The sequence below is a fragment of the Morus notabilis genome, unplaced genomic scaffold, assembly GCF_000414095.1.
Source record: "Morus notabilis unplaced genomic scaffold, ASM41409v2 Scaffold314, whole genome shotgun sequence".
In the NCBI taxonomy this organism is placed as follows: domain Eukaryota; kingdom Viridiplantae; phylum Streptophyta; class Magnoliopsida; order Rosales; family Moraceae; genus Morus; species Morus notabilis.
Window position 1 is genome coordinate 721472 of NW_010360279.1, and position 20376 is coordinate 741847.

General features: G+C 33.0%; 1 protein-coding gene across 1 annotated transcript; it reads left to right on the forward strand.

Moving 5' to 3' along the window:
- The first annotated feature begins 13669 nt into the window (after nucleotides 1-13669).
- LOC112091238 (protein NLP4-like) lies at nucleotides 13670-19231 on the forward strand. Its single transcript, XM_024164304.1, has 5 exons — nucleotides 13670-14037; nucleotides 14706-15680; nucleotides 16041-16088; nucleotides 16351-17251; nucleotides 18015-19231. Exons 2-5 carry the CDS (start codon nucleotides 14757-14759, stop codon nucleotides 18953-18955), a joined length of 2814 nt encoding a protein of 937 aa, XP_024020072.1. The 5' UTR covers nucleotides 13670-14037; nucleotides 14706-14756; the 3' UTR covers nucleotides 18956-19231.
- Nucleotides 19232-20376: the final 1145 nt, after the last annotated feature.

The window sequence follows — 20376 nt, forward strand, 5'->3', positions numbered from 1 at the left end:
TAACTCCTATATATATACTTTCTCCCTTTCATGCCCTCAAATCTATTAAATGATTTTGAGATTTTAATTTGTCAGGGAGTTGAGCTGCATTTGCAGTGAGAAGATTTTCTAATATTTGAATTTGTATGGTTGGTTGGGACTTAAGAGTACCGATATATTAGCTAAAATATCTCAAACCATTGAACAAATCAATATAAAAATGACACTTTCGAAATGATTAAACCAAATCAATCAAAAATAAAAGTCAATTGGTTTGTAATGAGCTTTGTTGCGTAGCATTAAATTACTATTCAAATCTTTTTACTAAAATATTTTCTCTCATAAAATTTAAATTTTCGTTCAAACCTATAAATCAAATGGGTCCTTTGTTTTCTTTGATTTGATTTGGTTTAGTTTGAGCATACAAAATGAGCCTAAAGTAATTACACTACATGATAAAATTTCATACCTTGCGTTAAAATTTAGCAAAATTTTTGAAATTTACAAATATAGCAAAAATGACATATTTTGTATAAATTATCATAATGATATCATATTTTGTATATAATGATATAATCATTATTTTAATGATATAAAAATGATAAAATAAAATATTACACTCTTCATATTCAAATTTTGCTATTCCTTCGAAAAATAAAATTTTTTTACAACGTGTAAATTGCGGACTTCTCTGGGCTCAACAACTTTTTAGAGTTAGATCCGGAGCTTCTTGTACAAGTGGAAGCTTGAGGGGACCAATTAATAATGGGTAATCTTGATAAATATTCTTTAAATGTATATGGATCAAAATTTTTACTTTTTACTATTGATTCATAACCATTTAGTCAAATAATTATACTGTTGACGGTCAAATTTTGTCAACAAAAAACCGACCGGATTACCTCTTGGTTTTCCCTCGGATTACCGGCTGCGTATGTGTAGTTTACGTATCTGGAATTGATGAATATGTGTGTGTGTGTGCGTGTATTTACTAAATCTCGAGTATGTAAATGATGCAAAGAAATTTATAGTGGTTCACTCTATAAATCTTAGAGCTACATCCACTGTAATCTTGTATTTCTTTGTGTTTGGGCAAATTACAATTTACAATAATTATTCTCAATCTAGAGTTGTTCGAACCTCCTCCTTGCCGGGGGTCTTTTCCCTTTTATATTTGGGCTTCCTTCGCTCAGGGGGTTTCCCTCACAGCTAGAAGCACTCAAGTGCTCTCCTTCGGTAGGCCCAGACGTAGCCCACTAATTAGCACTGTTCACTCAGCTGATTAGTCTTCTATTACGGCTCTGTGCTTCCCCGTAATACTTTCCTGTCCCCTGTGGGAGCGGTCTGACAGCTCGCAATTAATGCTTGCAGACCACCTCCACTTCTGCACGTAACCCGTTATGTCCTCTGTGGGAGCGTTCCCCTCGTCGCCAGCACCTCTTAGCCCAACCGCCTTCTTCGATGGCCCTTTCTACGGTCGAGAGATCTTCATCCTTTAGCGTCGACGGCGCAATTAGTCGACGCCACAAAGGATCGTCGTCTTAACTTGGACTTCGTCCTGGGGCCTTCGCAGAGGAATATGAGGAGTCTGCAAGCGTCGAGGGTTCCTTGCTCGGTGGGGATTAATCAAGGCCACGTGTCGCGGCATACTTCGCCCATGCGTCCGCCACATTTTCCCACACAACATATACTAACAAAAGAGTATTTATTAAAAATAAGGGATAAAGGTCCAAACTTGTACACTCTTAAGAGAACATGAGATCTTTTACTTTTAGTGTCAACATGAGATCTTGAATGTACTTACGTTAAGATAAAAGAACGTCGCGCTTCAACCCCAAGAAAATATGATAATGAAGCAAAATGCCGAGCCAATCGGTTGATAAATAGCTGTAGCATGTTGTCATCACTACCTATAAGAATTGCATCATCTACACATACCAAAAGATATATCGTTTATGAATGGTAAAATTGAATATTGACCCTCCAATTATATTACTCTTCTCACTCGTTCATACATGGTTCACGATCAGTTTGAAAGCAACCAACCAATCCAAAAATTTTAAGTAAACGTTTAGTTTACGGATTCAAAATAATAATTTAAAATTATTCTCGATTTACGTATATTTTTTGTAAGAGAAAACACTGTAGCGAGTCACGAATGATGATTCGAATCATGACACGAATCCTCATACCAAACAGAACATTACAATTTTTCATCAAAGTTTCGTTTATTCAATGATTAGATTTAAACCACGATATATAGCTCAAGGATGTAGAATCAAAAATTTGTTTATTGGAAACTTTTAGAGAAATCAAATTAAACCAAATCATGTGGTTGTATGCATGGCGATAATTCACATTTAACTTCACCATAAAGTGACAAGCTTGAATCTCCCATTTGAATCAATCTTGTAAAACTTTTTTAATTTACCTAGTTAAAAATTTTATTTAAATTATAAACAAATGAAAACACAGAGAAAATGAGACAAATATCTCTGAATATAAATTTGTACTCCTTATTTTTATTAACATCTAGTCAAATAATTATATCATTTAAAAATGTACTAATTAAGAGTAAATAGTAAAAAAATAAAACTTGTGCACTTTTAAAAGTAAATTTAGTAATTCTTTCCAAAAACAAAATTAGGCTACTAGAAAAATAAAATGTTTTAAAATATAGATAAACATAACAAGCATGAGCAATATTTTTTTTATTAGAAAAACAAAGTGATCGGTTGAAAATTGTAGTTTAAAATATTACGAACTCTTGACCAAACCAATATAAAATAAAACTCCCAAAATGATCATTAATCATGATCAAGAATAAAAAATCGATTATTTGATTGATTTTTTCAGTTGATCGATTTTTCTAACACCGGCATAGGTGCATGTAAAAAGGGCCTTAAAGTTAGAACCACCAGACAACGTGGGCCCAACAATTTTTTAGTGTTGGGCCTAAAGCTTTCTGTACAAATCGAAGGTTGAGAGGACCAGCTAATAACGTAAAAATTAAATAATATGACCTCTTTTTTCAGGGTTAACCCATTAATAACTGGACCAAATTATGTGGTAATGAAACGTGCGATTGCTATTGCAAGTTGCTAAGAGCTATGGATTTTTGCAGGATTTCGTACGGCACAAAGGCAATCATCAAACATAACTTGTGAACTGAGATTAGTCAGTTTCGATATCGTATAGAGAAAATTTTCTCATGTATTGTGCAAAAAAGTGCCAGTCACTTTATAGTCACAACCAATAAAAATCCACAAATTTTGACAATGAGATGAGAAAACAAACGTCGAGAGAAGGAATGGGTCCAAATTTGGCACTAGGAGCTTTCTCGGTAAGGGCTTAGTGGAGAAAAGTGGAACGAAACAAATGATATAATTTTTTTTTTTTTTTCTAAATGAGATGTAATACTAAAAAGCCACAAAAAACTATAAGTAAAACGGAGGGGCAAAACCTAAAAAACAACAACCGGAGAAGTCATTGAACAACTAGAAGACCACTGGGAAGAGTCAAGGTTCACAACAAACTAACAGGATATCATGCAGGTAATTAACCCATTCGGAGGATGCTGGAGCAACCCCCTGTTAGGAATGATGTCTTAAAAGTATGAGATGTAATAGGATATTTATTATTTATTTAATAAAAGAGTTTATTCATTATTTTATGTGCATATATTTATGAATATTTTATGAATATCAAATGAAAATTCCGTGATTATTTATGTGACCTTAAACATTGTATATAAGTGTTATATGCGAGATGATAATGTTTAAGGATAATAATCAAAATGAGATGTTCGTAATGAATTTAATTAAAGTTCAGAATCTTTAATTAAAATATTATCAATACATGTCATTCCCATTTATAATGAAACGGTATTATCCGCACTATTAATATAGTGATATATTGAATGAGTGTATTACGCATAATGAGATTATGTGAAACATGGATACAGACACAATATGAATTTCTAATAATTTCCGCTATGTATAGAAATTCTAATTGAGTCTACCAATGGTCATATATAGAATGATCTTAATTCTGAGTTCTTAACAAACTCCTATTTATGGATTTGTGTCTTTTAGTTTACGGTACGGATTCTGAGACCCTGAATCATATTCCTTGTATTTTTAGAGACATGATGAAGTAGGTAGCCAAGAATGTTATTATACAAGATGGAATCCATTCCTTCTTGAGAAAGAAGCCGATAAATAATTCTCTTGAGTGTTGATTTAGTACTTGGATTAGTAAGAGCACTCTGGTTCATGAATCACTATCCATTAGAGAATCAATAGTACTCAAGGATGAAGATATAATTAGAGAGGTTAACGGATTCTACCTAGCTCTAATTATGAATTATTTATGGAGGATTGATCTATATGCAGTGACTATATCAAATGGACACTTCACAGTTTAGAAGTAATTTATGTCTATAATTTCGAGTGTGCAATTCCAAGTTTATAGTAGAGTAACTATTAGAATTAATAGAATTAATTAATTAATTAAAGTGTTTAATTAATTATTAATTTTATTGGAGCCCGGGATTATAAGTCCATTAGTCCCCGCGTCGTCCTTCTAATTCTACCAGACACAAAGGGCAAAATGGGAATTTTAGAATTATGAAATTCTAAAAATTAAACACTTGAAAATAATTAATTGAAAATTAATTATTATTTAAATAATGTGATTATTTAAATTTGAATTTGAATTGTGAACATAATTTAAATTTATCCTTTTAAACTTATTTGATAAGTTGTTTAATTTAGAATTCAAATTAATTTAAGTTTGACTTAAATTGGAATTTGAATTTGAATTAAAATTGGACTATAGGATAAATGTTGATTTTCTCTTCCTTCCCTATCTGAAATTGGCGCCACACAGGGATGAGAATCCCCATGCATGGCCGGCCATCTTGAGGATAAGGAGTAGGAGACTTTTTTTTCAAATTCAAATAGGAGATAATTAACAAGCTTTACCTTATAGATAAAGATTGGATTCCTTTTAGGAGTTTGACTTCTACTCTATAAATAAGAGAATGATAGAAAATTGTGAGACACAATTTTTGAACAAGTTTTTTGACCTAATATTTATTGTGGCTGAAATTCTCTTATTATGGGAAGGAAAAATTTTTCTCCAAAAATTTCACATCGTGCATGCGTTGGTGTCTGTGGAAATTCGAGTGTTTATTCTAATCCGTTTTGTCTCAGGTGTGCCCACACACACGTCTTCGTGGATTCTAGAAAATGACGTGAAAGACATTGGTTTTCTAAACACAAAGCTTTGGAGCAAGGATTGTTCGAGGTCAAAGAACTCAAGTTATCATCCTAATCGGCCGCCAGGTATTATTCCTAATTGAGTTCTTAATAAATAAATTAATGTGATTAATTTATTCGTGCATAAATTAATATAATCTATAGAGTATCTCAAAGGTTTTATGAAAATTTTTGTTATACTTGATCCGCTATTCCCACGCTTCCGCATCCGAATTCGATTCGGAAACCAACACCCCTTATCCCACAACAGAGAAAATCACCTACAAAGAGCGGCCTGAAATCAAGTTCCGCTCACCAAACAAGATCTAGCCAAACAACAGCCTTAAACCAATCACTGTAATCTAACACCAAACCACAAACTGAATGAGGGTCGGGTGGGAAAACCACCGCCTTTATTACAAACACGAAAACTACAACACAAAAGCTAGAGAACATCAATGAGATCAAGCCAGAAAAATCCAGCCCCTCAATGCTGAAAATGTCACACGCTGGACCAACTTTCTCGCCTCCTTCCGTCGACCTAGTTCCCAGAGTTTCAGAAGGATTCCATGGCGAACGCATTCCAAATCTATGAGAGAACAACAACTTTTTTCTTTTAAATGCCTTTAATCCGGTGGTTGCTCGTACTTCTGACGGCTTGAACTCGACTCCGACGATCTCAGCGACCTCCCCAGGAAGCTTTAAAGGCCGGCATCTTGGTGAAATACCAGACCACCAAACGAGAACAAAGCCTAACACAATGGGATAAAACCCTCCAATATTGAAAACCAAGATAACCTCAAAAACAAAGGAAACCCTCCAAGCATCTCCATGAGAAGCCACTTAGGAAGGAATGGTCTGCGAATGACATGTCGGGGAGCTTCGGACGGCGCACAATGATACGTATAGGACGTGGTCAGCGGGAATTAGTTATTGAAGATAGACAAATTGGTAAAACAGTGGTAGCTATAGCTACAATTCTCAATCAACAGGGACAAAATGTAATATGTGTTTATGTATCTATTGGTCAAAAAGCATCTTCTGTGCCTCAGGTAATGACTACTTTACAAGAAAGGGAGCAATGGAATACACTATTGTGACAGCTGAAACAACATATTCTCGGGCTACATTACAATCCCTCGCTCCGGACGATGCACGGAGAGGCCGGAAAAGCGCCAGCAAAAAGAGGCTTCTCCACCGTAGCCGGAATCCAACCACACCACTGCTAAAAGAAGCCCTTCATGGAGCAAAACACAACATTGAGGACACTCAACCACCGACCAACAAACTTGTCAGAAAACGCAATCGAAAACGATCGGCACCCAATCACCAACTCAAAATAGATCCGTCCAAACGGCGTCTCTGCAGCGAACATCGCCCCCACCATTGCGAAGCCCATGAAGAAAGGAGTTAGAGGATGAAGTTTCAAGACCGGGAGTTTGGAGGTGGCCTCGGAACTCCGGCCAGCGTTACTGGCTTTTTCTCTCTCTTTGAGTTGGTAAATGATATAAATTATTTGGTAGAAAGGGTTAGATGAGGGAATGGAATAGAAGGACCTCAATTTTTAGCCTTCCCTTTTTTATATATGTAGAATTTAATCATTTAATTAAACAAAAGTGCGCAATCATTTTGTTGTCCTTCTTCGTGGAAGTAAACAAAACTATATTTGGAGTAATTTATCTCATTTAACTATATCTGGCTACCAGTGGTGACGGCTAAGCAACAAAAGACTACCTCTATCCACATGATTCCATAAAGAGAGCACCGTTATTATTATTATTATTATTATTATTATTATTTAAAATGGATTGATGCATTAACTGACTCTTAGCAAGCAAGTTAACCACTACAGTCCTGAAGGTCAATACTCAGTGGTTGACCCACCTTATATGAGTAGTAAGAATTTATTTTATGAGATGTATTGGAGTACTTTGAACTTATATATAGAACACGAAAATTTTAAGGTTTATTTGTTTGCACTCAAATTCAAAAAAAATTTAAACTCAAGTTACAATTTTATTCAAGTTCACATTTTTTTATAAAATTTGACTTTAAATTTGAGCTTTAACTTAAATTTTAATTGGAGTTTATGGTTAAAATATGAATTCAAGTTTTCCTTTCAACTCAAGTTCATAAACTCAAACTCAAGTTAATGAACAATATTTTTTCTATTCTTAAAAAACACTATAACCTTTTCGTTTTAATTCCGATTGAGATGATTTTTTTTATGCGTTCACAATGAAGAGATAAATAAAACTCCACCTATATACCCTATTAAAATTTTTCATCATCATTGAGTTTTTATTAAAATATTATCTAAATACAAACTCAAATTTTGACTCATACAAACACAAACTCAAAAAGATTCTCATCTCAAACCATAACTAAAATGTACACAACTAAATACAAACTCAAATTACAATTTTAACCTAAATTATAATTTAAATTCAACTCAAAATCTATATTTAAGTCACCGTAACTCAAAAAACAAACCCTTAAATCACTTGCATTTGTTTCTAATCTATCCAGCTGCAATGTCTGAAACCGTACTTATCACTTACATTGATAAACAGAGTCATCGATATAAAATAGAAATGGCTAACGTGAAGCTTCTGAATAAAACCACAGAATAATAATAATAATAATAATAATTTTTTCTACATCCATCTTATATTTATTTATTCAAGTTTTCGAATACTGTCTCGTCTCAAACCGCTTACGTATTCTTATTTCGTCCTTTCTTAGACTACTTGGTTGAACGGTATACAAATATATATTAATTACTGCTAATTGGAAATATCTAAGATTCTTTTTTAAAAAGTAGAATAAATGTATGAGATTCTAAACCATGGTTCCTCTATTATTATTCAGATATATATATATAAATAAAAAAAGTATACATGTTTTTGAATGTTGCACATATGATTCAAATTACATTAAAATAAAAAAAAATATACAAAACTAACAGAATTTAATACACGTCTCATATTTTAAAACAGAAATCCTAAGATATCAAAATTCCTTAGAAGAAAAACAATATTATTCTCTTTCATTCATTTTTTGTTTCCTTTACATATTTATTTTTCTTGCTCTATTATCAATATTTTAACCGGGGTGTTAAAACTTGGATAAATTGTGCAGAAAAGATGACTAGTGAGAACAAAAAGACATGAGAATGAGATACAAAATTTACTTTTCAATTTGGGAGGTATGAAAAATCCCAATTGGTCCAATTGCATATGAAAGTTGAAACCCCACTTGTCTATCTCAACCATACGCTCAAAAAGGTTGTATAAGAACCAGACAAAACCAGTGTTTCTCCATCTGTACTTTTGCAGACTCAAACCACTACTTTCTCATCCACCACAAAATCGCACAACATATGAACATATCCCAACAAACCATGCTTAGTTTTATCAAATAAAAGCATTGTTATTTTCCTTTAATAAGAATAAGGGAATTTCTCTTGTGTTTTATTTTATTTTTTTATAAACATCGGTGTTCGTTGTTTATTAATTGTTAGAACTATATTATTTTTTAATCTGATATAATTTTTTATTAGATTTAATATATATTCGATTAATAAATTAGAAACACTAATATTCTCAAAAAAAAAAAAAAAAAAAAAAAAAAAAAAAAAAAAAAAGTCCTAAAAATAATTTATGTCTATTGGTTTTTGAGTAGTCCGAATATGGAGATTTAGAATATTGGGAAATGTATAGGAAGTTTAGCCAGCCAAAAATACCAAATTTATTTGAATTTTTAGGGTCCGTTTAGTTTATTAATTTAAATTTTTAATTCGAATTTAGATGTGGTTGAATGTGAGTATTTTTTAAATTTTTTATTGTAATAAAACTTAAATTTTAAACTCAAATTAATAAAATGAACAACATCTTAGACAATATTAAGACAACTTGAAGGCTGATTTGTAATTGACGTTTTTTTATTTATTTGGGGGATTTGGATACGGAGTTTGTACTTGCCTGTTTTGGGCTTGCAAGATGACGGATTTGACATTACCCTCGACCAATCAGCAAGCGCGGCTAGCACACTCCCGGTTCGAAAAGGGGGTATTTTTGTAAAATCATATAGATGTGATTGATTCTTTGTCCCACTTTAGTTAGGTCCGCATTTTTTTTACATTTAGGTCCGCATTTTTTTTACATTTAAAAAATACGCAACTTGTAATACGTAACGTGCAAGAGCAGTCAATTTCCACGAAAAGGAACTAAGGAAACTCCCAACTTGGTTTTGTCAACTTTGATTTAATTATGATGGTGGGGCTGTTTAAGCTGATTTAAGAGCTAAACCCTGTAGATTAAATATATATTTAAAGAATCACGTAGAAAATTCTGTCTTATAACGTAAGCACGTATAAATGCTTTTATATTACATTAAAAAAAAAAAAACAGCCTAGCAACAGTCGGATAATTTACAAAAATTAAGAGATACCCACTTGGAAAATTGACACAAATATTAGAATATATATGGTATGTTTTTCCTAGGGAATTATGTATGGTTTGTAATTGATGGGGGATTCACATATGTTGAATAAAATATTTCCCGCTAATTATCAGCTTTTATTGTTTGCGATATAATGTACGCAGGGTTTTGTTTAGAGAAAATTACGTAAATATAATATTAATCATATCAGAACAATAAAAACCTACAATTCTAATCGAAAAGAATGAAATTCCATTGCGTAATTCTCATAAACTTTATTCTTTTTTCAATATTTTTTTCTATGTCTCAAATATTATCTAATATATTGAGAGAGAGATTTTGTTTTTAACCGTAAAGACCTCCGTGATTGGGCGGATTATCTTTTAAGACTAATTCTTTTTCAATTTTAACCTACAAAAATTTAGTATACTTCCGGTGCATTCTCATATTGAACTAATAAAATACCAAACCCTAAAAAAAATGCATTAGCACTAACTTCTTGGATTCAAAACCATGATTCAGAGTCATTATCGATTTACTTGTGTTTTTTATGAGAGAGAACACTGTAGCGAATCATGAACCATGATTCAAATTATGGTTCGAATCCCCTTACCAAACGGACCGTAAGTCTTCATAATATATTTGATATTTATGTAAACTTTTTTAACAGTTTAATAGCTAATCAAAGATATATATATATATATATAGAAATACTATATAGTCCAAAATATTAGATGATGTATTGTAGTTCTACCTCTTACAATTATATGCTATGCACATCAATATTTTAAGAATTAACATGGGAAATAGAATCAAGAAAAATAAGAACACGACAAGTGTGAGTTCATCCATTGGTCACATGCGGGGTGGAGATTCGAGTAGATTCCCATAAACCCCACAATATAAGATGCATAATTTATGCATTCTATAAATTAATATTTAACTTTGGGGAATACCTCCAAATCTAATACTTTAATGGCAAGCAAAAGTTTTCTCCATTATCGACTACGGTTTTGTTTTTTGTTTTTTTGTTTTGTGTTCCAAAGTGATGCTGTAATCTTCAATATGCATATACATCGACCTTTATACATATATACATATATATAGCACATACACAGATTTACAAATATATTTGTTGATAGGAGATTTTACAAATATATTGCATGTCGCATAAAATGAGAGATTGATTATTAAAACAGATTTACAATACAACTTATTTTCTTTTTACAAAAAAGAAGGCACCTAATTGATTATATACCTTACATGATCGAATGATTTGTACAATGAAGTATAAGTACATCAATATATCCCTAAACAAATGAAATAATAGCAATATATATTTACCAATGTCGTTAATATATAGGAATAAATTTATGAATAATTAGTCCTTGTAGTCAATTTTATTTTATAAACAGTTATTGAACTCTAAAAAAATCTCATAAATGATTCTTCTTGTTAAATTTTAGATAGAAACCGTTAATTTTGTCTCATAAAAGGTCCCCAAACTATTTTCTCTCCATAAATGGTCCTTGTGTTAAAAGATGTATTAAATTTAGTCCCTAAACTAAAAAAAAAAAGACAAAAGTAATTCCTTTGTTAAATAAATAGTTGAAAAATATTAAATATGAGAAGTTAGTAGTTCCTAAACTAAAAAAAAAAATGCCAAAATTAGTTCTTTTGCTACATACATTTTTCAATTTTTATCTATTTATTCACATATATAATTTTGATAATTTTTTTTTTGAGTTATTATAATTGTCGTACTATATTAATAAATGTTCTAAAATTATTATTCTCTGATAATTATCTCTAAAAATATATTTTTATAAACATCTTTTGTATCACACTCATTGTAACCACGAACGAAGATACACATAAACTAGTGAGGGTATGTGCATTCATTAAACAATTTAAAACATGCACACATATTTAAATTAATGTCAACATTATATATTCTATCTTAAAGAAAATATAATTAATTAAAAAAACAAACAATTTTATATATGCACTGTACACATAAATCCTAACTAAATTTCTCAACTTTTTATTTTATAAGAAATACTGTTGAGGAGTTATAGGCAATTTTCCATTTCCTAAACTATTATTATATCATCAATAAAAATACAAGCAAGCAAAAATAAAAAATCCCTAAAGAAAGAATAAAAGTAATTAACTGTAAACTGTAATTCATTATACACCAAAGTATATAGTACGATTGTGATATATATATATTATTTTATGTATTGTAATAAAAAACAAAAATATTTTTGCTCCTATGGGGTTATATAGAAGCTTAATGAGTGTAAATATATATGATATAACATATATTTTAAGGACCATTCATAGATTTATTCCAAATATATATGATGTAATAGAACCTTTTTGAAGGTGAAATCTTATCAGATTTTTTTTTTCTTTAAAAAAACTTTAATATACATCTTGCGCGGTCTCATATTGATGTGCTATATAATGAAAATGAATTACCCAACCCTAAAAAATGCATTACTAAATAAGTATTCGTGTAATGTATTCAATATTTACGTAAACTTTTGCTTTTGCTAAGAATATGATCAGGTTTTCTTTAAGGGAGATTTTCTGATACTAGTGTATCGGTAGGTTATGTTTTTTCTAATCGTTGGATCTGCGTCTCTTTTAACTTTTACGTGATTTTATGTAGATTTAATAGACAAAAAACCTAACCTACCGGTATGTTGGCGTACCAGAAAAAATTCTCTTTCTAAATGTAATTTTCTTTTAAAAAAATATACTATTGTAAGCTTGGTATCTTTACTATTATTATTATTATTATTTTGGTAGAAAAAAATTTAGTGGTGTCTTTTCCTTCTCAGAACAGTAGAACTCTATTGGGCGGTAAAAAGTAATTGACAAATGACAATTTTAACTTAAGTCAAAATAAATAAAATTATAACGAGTCACGAATCACAATTCGAATCATAATATGAACTCTTATTCTAAACGCAACATAAAACACTCGATAGAGTTTGAAGTTTCAGCCAGCATACGTAGGACAGTTAAATTATCACTTATCACATGCACAATTCTAAACTTTTAACTCAAATTAGAACAAAAAGTGCTATAGTATATTATAAATTTAACTAGTTTTGGTGAAAATCTCTTTTATTGCTGGGTTATTTTTTTTCTTTTGCTAAAAAGATAAGAGTATTACTTTAGTTTTTTTAATTAGTTTTGTTTTTAAGAGAATTTTAATAATAAGTAATGAAAAAGAATATCAATGTCGATAGAAGTTTGACCGTGAATATGCACAAGATTCTACCTGCATATATTTTTTAGATTTTGATTTTGACAGAAACACGCAACCGTAAAAAACTCCAAATTTTTATGCTTTAAAGAATTCTTAAATTAAATTAACATTATTAACATTTTTTAGAGAGCCGTGTGCGAGCATCTCAAGTGAGCAAAGTGCGACGCACAAACAATTAAAAAAAGGAAACCCATTTCCCCTTTTGAGATTATCCATCTGATTCCTAAGGATTTCCGTTTCTAAAATAGAAACCACTCTATTATTGCATCACAATAAAAGCACTTTTTCTATAGAATCTCTTTATTAATAAGGGTATGTTTATTTTATATATTCATTTTTAATTTTAAATTATGATTTATAATTTTTTACAGTATTTTTTTTTCATAAAAAGTATACGTAAAATGAAAATAATTCTGAACCATGATTCTGAATTTATAAACCAAACGTTCTCTAAATTAATTTTTAACTGTTAGATTTAATTAAAATAATTTAAATTAAAAATATGTAATATAAATAATTTTTTATATAGGTATAACGGTTGAAAATAAAAGTTTATTAACTCATTTTTCTTTGGTCTAATAAGAGAAATCCTTAAAAAAAACAAAACAAAAAAAACAAAGAGAATCGGCTTCTTGATTCCCTCCTCTCTCTTCTCTCCGGACTCGGTGTGTGGATTGACTTTACAGCGAGAACTACAAAGGCCAAAGAGTGATCGTATTTGTGGCCAAGTAGGCCCCACCCCCTCCATATTGACGCAGAATCTTTTTCTAACCGTTAATATTAAGGAAAGAATATAGAAGAAAGAGTGGAATCTTACACGCGCAAAAACAAAAAACAAAAGTAAGCCCAGAATCAGATTGTTGGAGATTTACAACTCTGTAAATTGTTGGAGGAGCCGCCTCTTCAAAGCTTATTAGCTTTTTGTTCTAGTCGTTTCTTGTTGTTGCTGTTTCATGTCCCTGGTTTCTCAGACCACTTTGCTTGGGTATTTCAGAAAATCCATATTAAAAATACATAAAGGGAAAAAAAAATAAAAATACCCACTTGGGTATCTCCAAGAATCTTCACCTGGTAGTTGTTATTCTTATTCTTATTCTTTTTTAATTTTTTTTTCTTATTGTATTTTTTTCTGGTTGCTATTGTTTGGAGTCCTGGGCCATAAACCAGATAAGCTATATATGAATCATGTTATGGTATATTAAAAAAAAAAAAAATCTTCCCATTTGTATTATATTGATGAATAATGTTCTTCAGGAATCAGAAACTCTAGGAGAGAGTTTTTGACCGAGGACTTTCTCGGAAGAATCTTTCTGTGGGCTAAGTGGGTTAATTTTTTTATTCTCACTTAAGAAAGGAAAACAAGAAAAAGCTCTTCCCTTTGGTTTTGCATCATCAATCCATTTTTGCAACTTTAATGGAAATGGGGAAGTTTTAGGTTCCTCAATGAGATTCTATTCTATTTCTCTTCAGTGCTTGGCGATTTGATTTTGAGCGGATTTTCTCTCTTTTGATTTGGTGAAGTTTCTTCTCTTGTGATTGCTTCTTTTCCAATTTGCAACATAAAAAGATTCTTCCTGCTCAATATTCTTTTGGCAGTTCGGATAATAGAACTAGGATTTGAAGAAGAATCACTTCCACAAACTTTCTTCTTCTTCTTCTTAATAGTGGTGGGGTTCTTTGACTCTATCTTCTGCTGTTGCTTAATACATTTTTGGGGTTTTGTTTCTATTTTTTTGCAGAAGCCAAAAAGAGAAGAAAAGGGTCACCTTTAAAAAGTTATTAAAATCATCATGGAAGATGGGGTTTTATCACCAGCCACTATGTTGGGAGCTCCATCAGATTCAGCAGCAGCAGCCATGGATTTAGACTTCATGGATGAACTCTTCTTAGATGGATGTTGGTTGGAAACCAGAGATTATGGATCTGAATTTATCCTTAACCAAAATAGTCCTAGCAATACTATTACTGTTCCACCTAGTTCCACTAATCCCTTTTTGGACCCTCTATTGGGTTGGCCAAGTTTTGACACCAACAATGGCCAATTCAACACCACCCCATCTCAGAACAAGACCAATCAAGAAGACAGGCACAGGTCAGTTTTTGCCGCACCCGAAGAAAAATTTTATGCTTTGGAGATTATGACTGATGATGTTGGTGTATATTCCGGTGGTGGATCAGATGAACTCAGCAGCAGAAGGTTGTGGACTGGACCAAAGTCTAATCTGGGTCCTTCATCTTCAGTGGTGGAGAGGCTATACAAAGCACTTGTGTCCATCAACGATGTGATTAGAGATAAGGATGTTCTTGTTCAGATTTGGGTTCCTGTACATAGAGAAGGTAGGCGTGTTCTCATAACTAGAGATCTGCCTTTTGCACTTGATGATAGCTGTTCTAAGCTTGCAAGATATAGGGACATTTCTGTAAAGTATCAGTTCTCAGTTGAGAAAGAGGATTGTACTAAGGAAATGGTTATGGGATTGCCCGGGAGGGTGTTCTCCGGCAAGGTTCCAGAGTGGACACCGGATGTTCGGTTCTTTAGGAAAGATGAGTACCCGCGGCTTATGCATGCTAAGCTATATGATGTGTGTGGGACTCTTGCACTTCCTGTGTTTGAGCGAGGTAGCAGGAATTGCCTTGGTGTGGTTGAAGTTGTCATGACCACTCAGAATATTAAGTACCGTCCTGAGCTTGAAAGTGTTTGTAAGGCACTTGAGGTACAATTCCCATTTTTACATTATTTTATTTTCAACAATTTTCATCTGATTTTGTGTGTAGTACGATTGTACTGGGAATTACTGTTGATTTTGTTATGAGAGTTGACAAAAACAGTACTGGAATAACTTGACCAATGAAATTTCACGTCCATATTCTTCCATAATAAATAAGGACTCATTAGGTTGGTGTGATGTGAGATTTTTCTGCTTCATTTCTGATGATTGAACTTGATTATTGTGATCATAAATGTTAAGTTCTCAATTTGATTTATTAAGGATCTCCATTTTTTCCTCTCCATATAAGTTATTGTTATGACAGATGGGGGAATGATATTTGTTCAATTTTGGGAAAATTTGCAGGCTTTTGATTTCAAGAGTTCGGAAGTTTTGAGCACTCAGAATGTGACGGTAACTGTATATTGTCTTTTCAAGCAAAAGTTATAAATTGAACTCTCATCCAATGCTTCTTTTAAGAGCATTGCTATTTATCACCACTGGTGATGCATCACCACACATGTGGCAATGCAACCGAGGAATCACATGGTAAAAAGTACGGCAGTTCGGTCCCACAATTCTGATATGTTCTCACATATGTGATGATTGCATCACCAATAGTGGAAGATAGCGGTTTTCTTCTTTTGAGCTCATAATCAGATTGATTTCTTAGCAGGTATACAACGAGTACTACCAAGCTGCATTGCCTGAGATTCAAGAGGTCTTGAGAACTGCCTGTGAGACACACAGATTACCCTTGGCACAAACTTGGGTTCCTTGTATCTATCAGCGTAAAGAAGGGTGTCGACACTCCAACGAAAACTACGTTCAATGCGTTTCCACGGTGGATTATGCTTGCTATGTCGCTGATCCCCACATCCAGGGCTTCCACGAGGCATGCTCCGAGCACCACCTGTTCAAAGGCCAAGGAGTCGTCGGCGGAGCCTTCATGACCAACCAACCGTGCTTCTCAGCCGACATAACTTCCTTTACCAAGACAGATTATCCCCTGTCTCACCACGCGAGGATGTTCGGGTTGCACGCTGCTGTGGCCATACGCCTGCGGAGCATCCACACCGGCACGGCTGACTTTGTCTTGGAGTTCTTCTTGCCTGTCGATTGCACTGATCCAGAAGATCAGAAGAAGATGCTGACTTCGCTTTCTTTGATCATCCAACAATGTTGCCAGAGCCTGCGGGTTGTCACAGACAAGGAGCTCGAGGAGGAAATTGATTTTCCAGTCAGCGAAGTTGTGGTACCTTCATCGAATGCTAGGCCAACTACTGGGATTGCTTCTCTCGTGGAGATTCAACAGGGCGGTACAACTACTGATGTCTCGCCAATTCCAGGGGAAAAACCAAGGGAAGCTTCAAATGGAAGAGTCACAAATTCAAGCCTAAAACCAAGTGTTGAGTGCGTTGAAGAGTGTTCCACCATTGGTGAAGGAAGCTTCTCAAGCGTTGGTGCTGGTAAATCGGGTGAAAGAAGACGTACCAAGGCAGAGAAAACCATCACTTTACAAGTTCTTCGTCAGTATTTTGCTGGCAGCCTAAAAGATGCTGCAAAGAGCATTGGAGGTAAAAATAAAAGTTTGGACTAATCTCACCGGTGCCCCCTATACTTTGAAAACTCTCTCTTTACCCCTTGAATTTTGAATTTATCCCATTTAATTTATTTTATAGATTTTTTGTTAAAATCAGAGGAAAAAAGAGGGATGTGAGTGTGGCCATGTGGTTTTAATTTATTTGATTTTAGTATAAATTCAATCAGTTTGACCATGTGATTGCATCACTCTCTTTTTTTTTTTTTAATCCGATTTTTACAGAAATTACAACTGAAGGAGTTAATTGGGAATAATTAAAAAATCAGGGGAGAATGTGAGTTTTTAAAGTTAGGAGACAAACTGGAAATAACTTTAAAGTTCAGGAGCATAAGTGATAATAATGTTAAAAGGTTATTTGATGTAGCATGCTCTTCCGGAAGAATTGTTCAAAGAGCGTTAAATTAAAAAGGAAAGTCACCTGTGAAGGCAGGCCTCGGGAGATCCAGATTTTGTTTTAGTCGTTTATATGGATAGTGCTAAAAAAAAATAAAAATAAAAATAAAAAATAAAAAAATAAGAGAGAGTTTTGTTTTTACTTTGCCGGTTCTGTAAAGTTCTGAATATCATATTTACAATTTTTTTTAATGGGTGATGTGATACTTTTTTGTATGATCCTAATGTGATATGGCAATCAGAAGAGCGTAGTATCAATACATATTCTCTGCTAATGTTAAGTTTATATACATTAAAGCTCTTTGTTTTCACCATGTTTCTTTCTTTCTTTGTCTATTTGTTAGTTTGTTCCACGACGCTGAAAAGGATATGCCGACAACACGGGATCAAACGCTGGCCTTCACGAAAGATCAAGAAGGTAGGTCACTCCCTACAGAAGCTCCAACTTGTGATCGACTCTGTCCAGGGTGCATCTGGTGCATTCCAAATCGATTCGTTCTACACGAACTTCCCGGAGCTAGCTTCTCCAAACGTATCAGGAACCAGCCCATTCTCAGCCTCAAAGCTGAGCCACGGATTTCCAAAGCCATCATCATCACAAATGCAACAAACCGGAGGAGGCACCGGGTTGGATGCTTCTAAATCTTCGTCCTCTTGCAGCCAGAGCTCGAGCTCGAGCCAATGCTGCACCAGCAGGAATAACAATAATAATAACAATGTCGCATCAAGTAAAGAAATAATGGCCGGAGAGAACAATTCCAATGACGTTGTTCTCAAAAGGGTCAGAAGCGAAGCGGGGCTTAACAATACCTGCACTCTTGAAGATGACAAAAAACTCATGCCAAGATCTCAGAGCCAAAAATCTCTCATTGAGCATAGTAAGACAGGGAAGAACAATAACATCATCACTACTCCTTTGTCGAAAAACACTTGTGGAAGATTATGTCGAGAACTAGGAGGTGATTTTCAAAGGGTGAAAGTCACGTATGGAGATGAGAAAACGCGATTTCGGATGCAAACGAACTGGGGTTTCAAGAACTTGCAGCAAGAGATTGGAAGCAGGTTTGGCATAGAAGACATGGGATTGTTCACCATAAAGTATTTGGATGATGACTCTGAGTGGGTTTTGTTGACTTGTGATGCTGATTTGGAGGAGTGTTTTGAGGTTTGTCGTTCTTCTCAAAACAACACAATAAAGCTCTCTCTCCAAGTCTCTCGTCATCTCTCAAGAGGTTATTTGGGTGGTGGTAATGTTGGCCCCTTACGACCCTTTGCAGAAGGGTGAAGAAATTGGTCTATTTTGGACACTTTTTAGTTTAGTTTAGTTTTTTGGTAGATTTTGTTAGATTTGTTTACATAGCAGCTATCTCTTTCTCTCTCTGTAAATTGTATGTTTGATAGAATAATGTTCAACCTTTTGGAATGGAAGACGTTGAATATTTAAGATAGTGAAATTTATTATTTGTGACGTTTTCAGGGATGTTGATAGGCTGAAGTGGACATTCATATTTTTGTAATTTTTTGAGTGATGTGACTGGGCTAGTTGTGGTGGTAAGCTATTTCAAACGCCCGATTTTTCTTGTGAAAACCAACATCAATATTAAATTTCAAAAAATATTTATTAGCTGAACATAAACAAGAAGTGAGAATTAAATTAGAAAGAAAATAAAAAATATAGGATTTCTATTTGAAAGTTTTCTAACTGGTCCCAGCAATAAAGCCATTAGAAACAAGCCATAGAGAAAAGAAATAAGGAAAAAAAAAAAAGTGCATTGGTCATACAAATTAATCAATTAATTGGAATAAGAGGAGGGAGAAATTGAAGATGCTTTTGGGAACAAATTCTCAGATTTGTTCAAGAAAATGCAAAGGTGTAATAGTTTTTAATCATGACCTTGAAAATAACAATGTATCTAACGTCGACTGAAAAATCAATATTACTGTTGCTCCCATTAAGATTTACGTGTGACATGGTATGTTTTATAGTGGTTTGCAAACATGTTATTTTCTTGTCGTTTTTTTGGCCGTTGTTTTCAATTAATGACGGTTCCTTTCTTATTGTCGTTTCTCATTCCAACGTTGTTTTCTATGGGATGTCGTAGTTTAAACTTGTGTACGTTGTTTATGATAGCACTTTTCTTGTTGTCGTTTCTCATATCAATGTCGTTGTTTAATTTATATACGCTCTTTTATTTGCCGTCGTCTAGATGTATGTATGTTGCTTTTATTTTTGGGTATTTTACGCATTTTCCCTCTAAACTCATACAGTTTTAAGAATTTGCCCCTTAAACTTTTAATTTCAATTTAACTTATAAAATTATTGCAATATACCCTATTTTGATGATAATTGTATTAAATTAATTTTGAAAAAGCACATTCGAGAAAAAATTTCCAACATCCGAATTTAAATGTAACAAAATTTTCAATTGCTCAACTTTTAATCCCTTAAATAAAAAAAAACAAATTTGGTTAAATGGGGGACATTGTAATAATTTACAAGTTCAGGAGATTAATTGTCAAAATCAAAAGTTTAGATTGTAAATTGCTAAACCACGACAAATCGGAGGCAAGTGTGCTAAAATCCTTTATTTTTTGTCATTTTTTCCGTCATCCTTCAATTTGCGATTCCTCTTTATTGTTATTGTCGTTTATAAATGGGTTGTCGTTTTTTCTTTTGTTAATGATGTTTTTTCTTTGGGTTTTGTT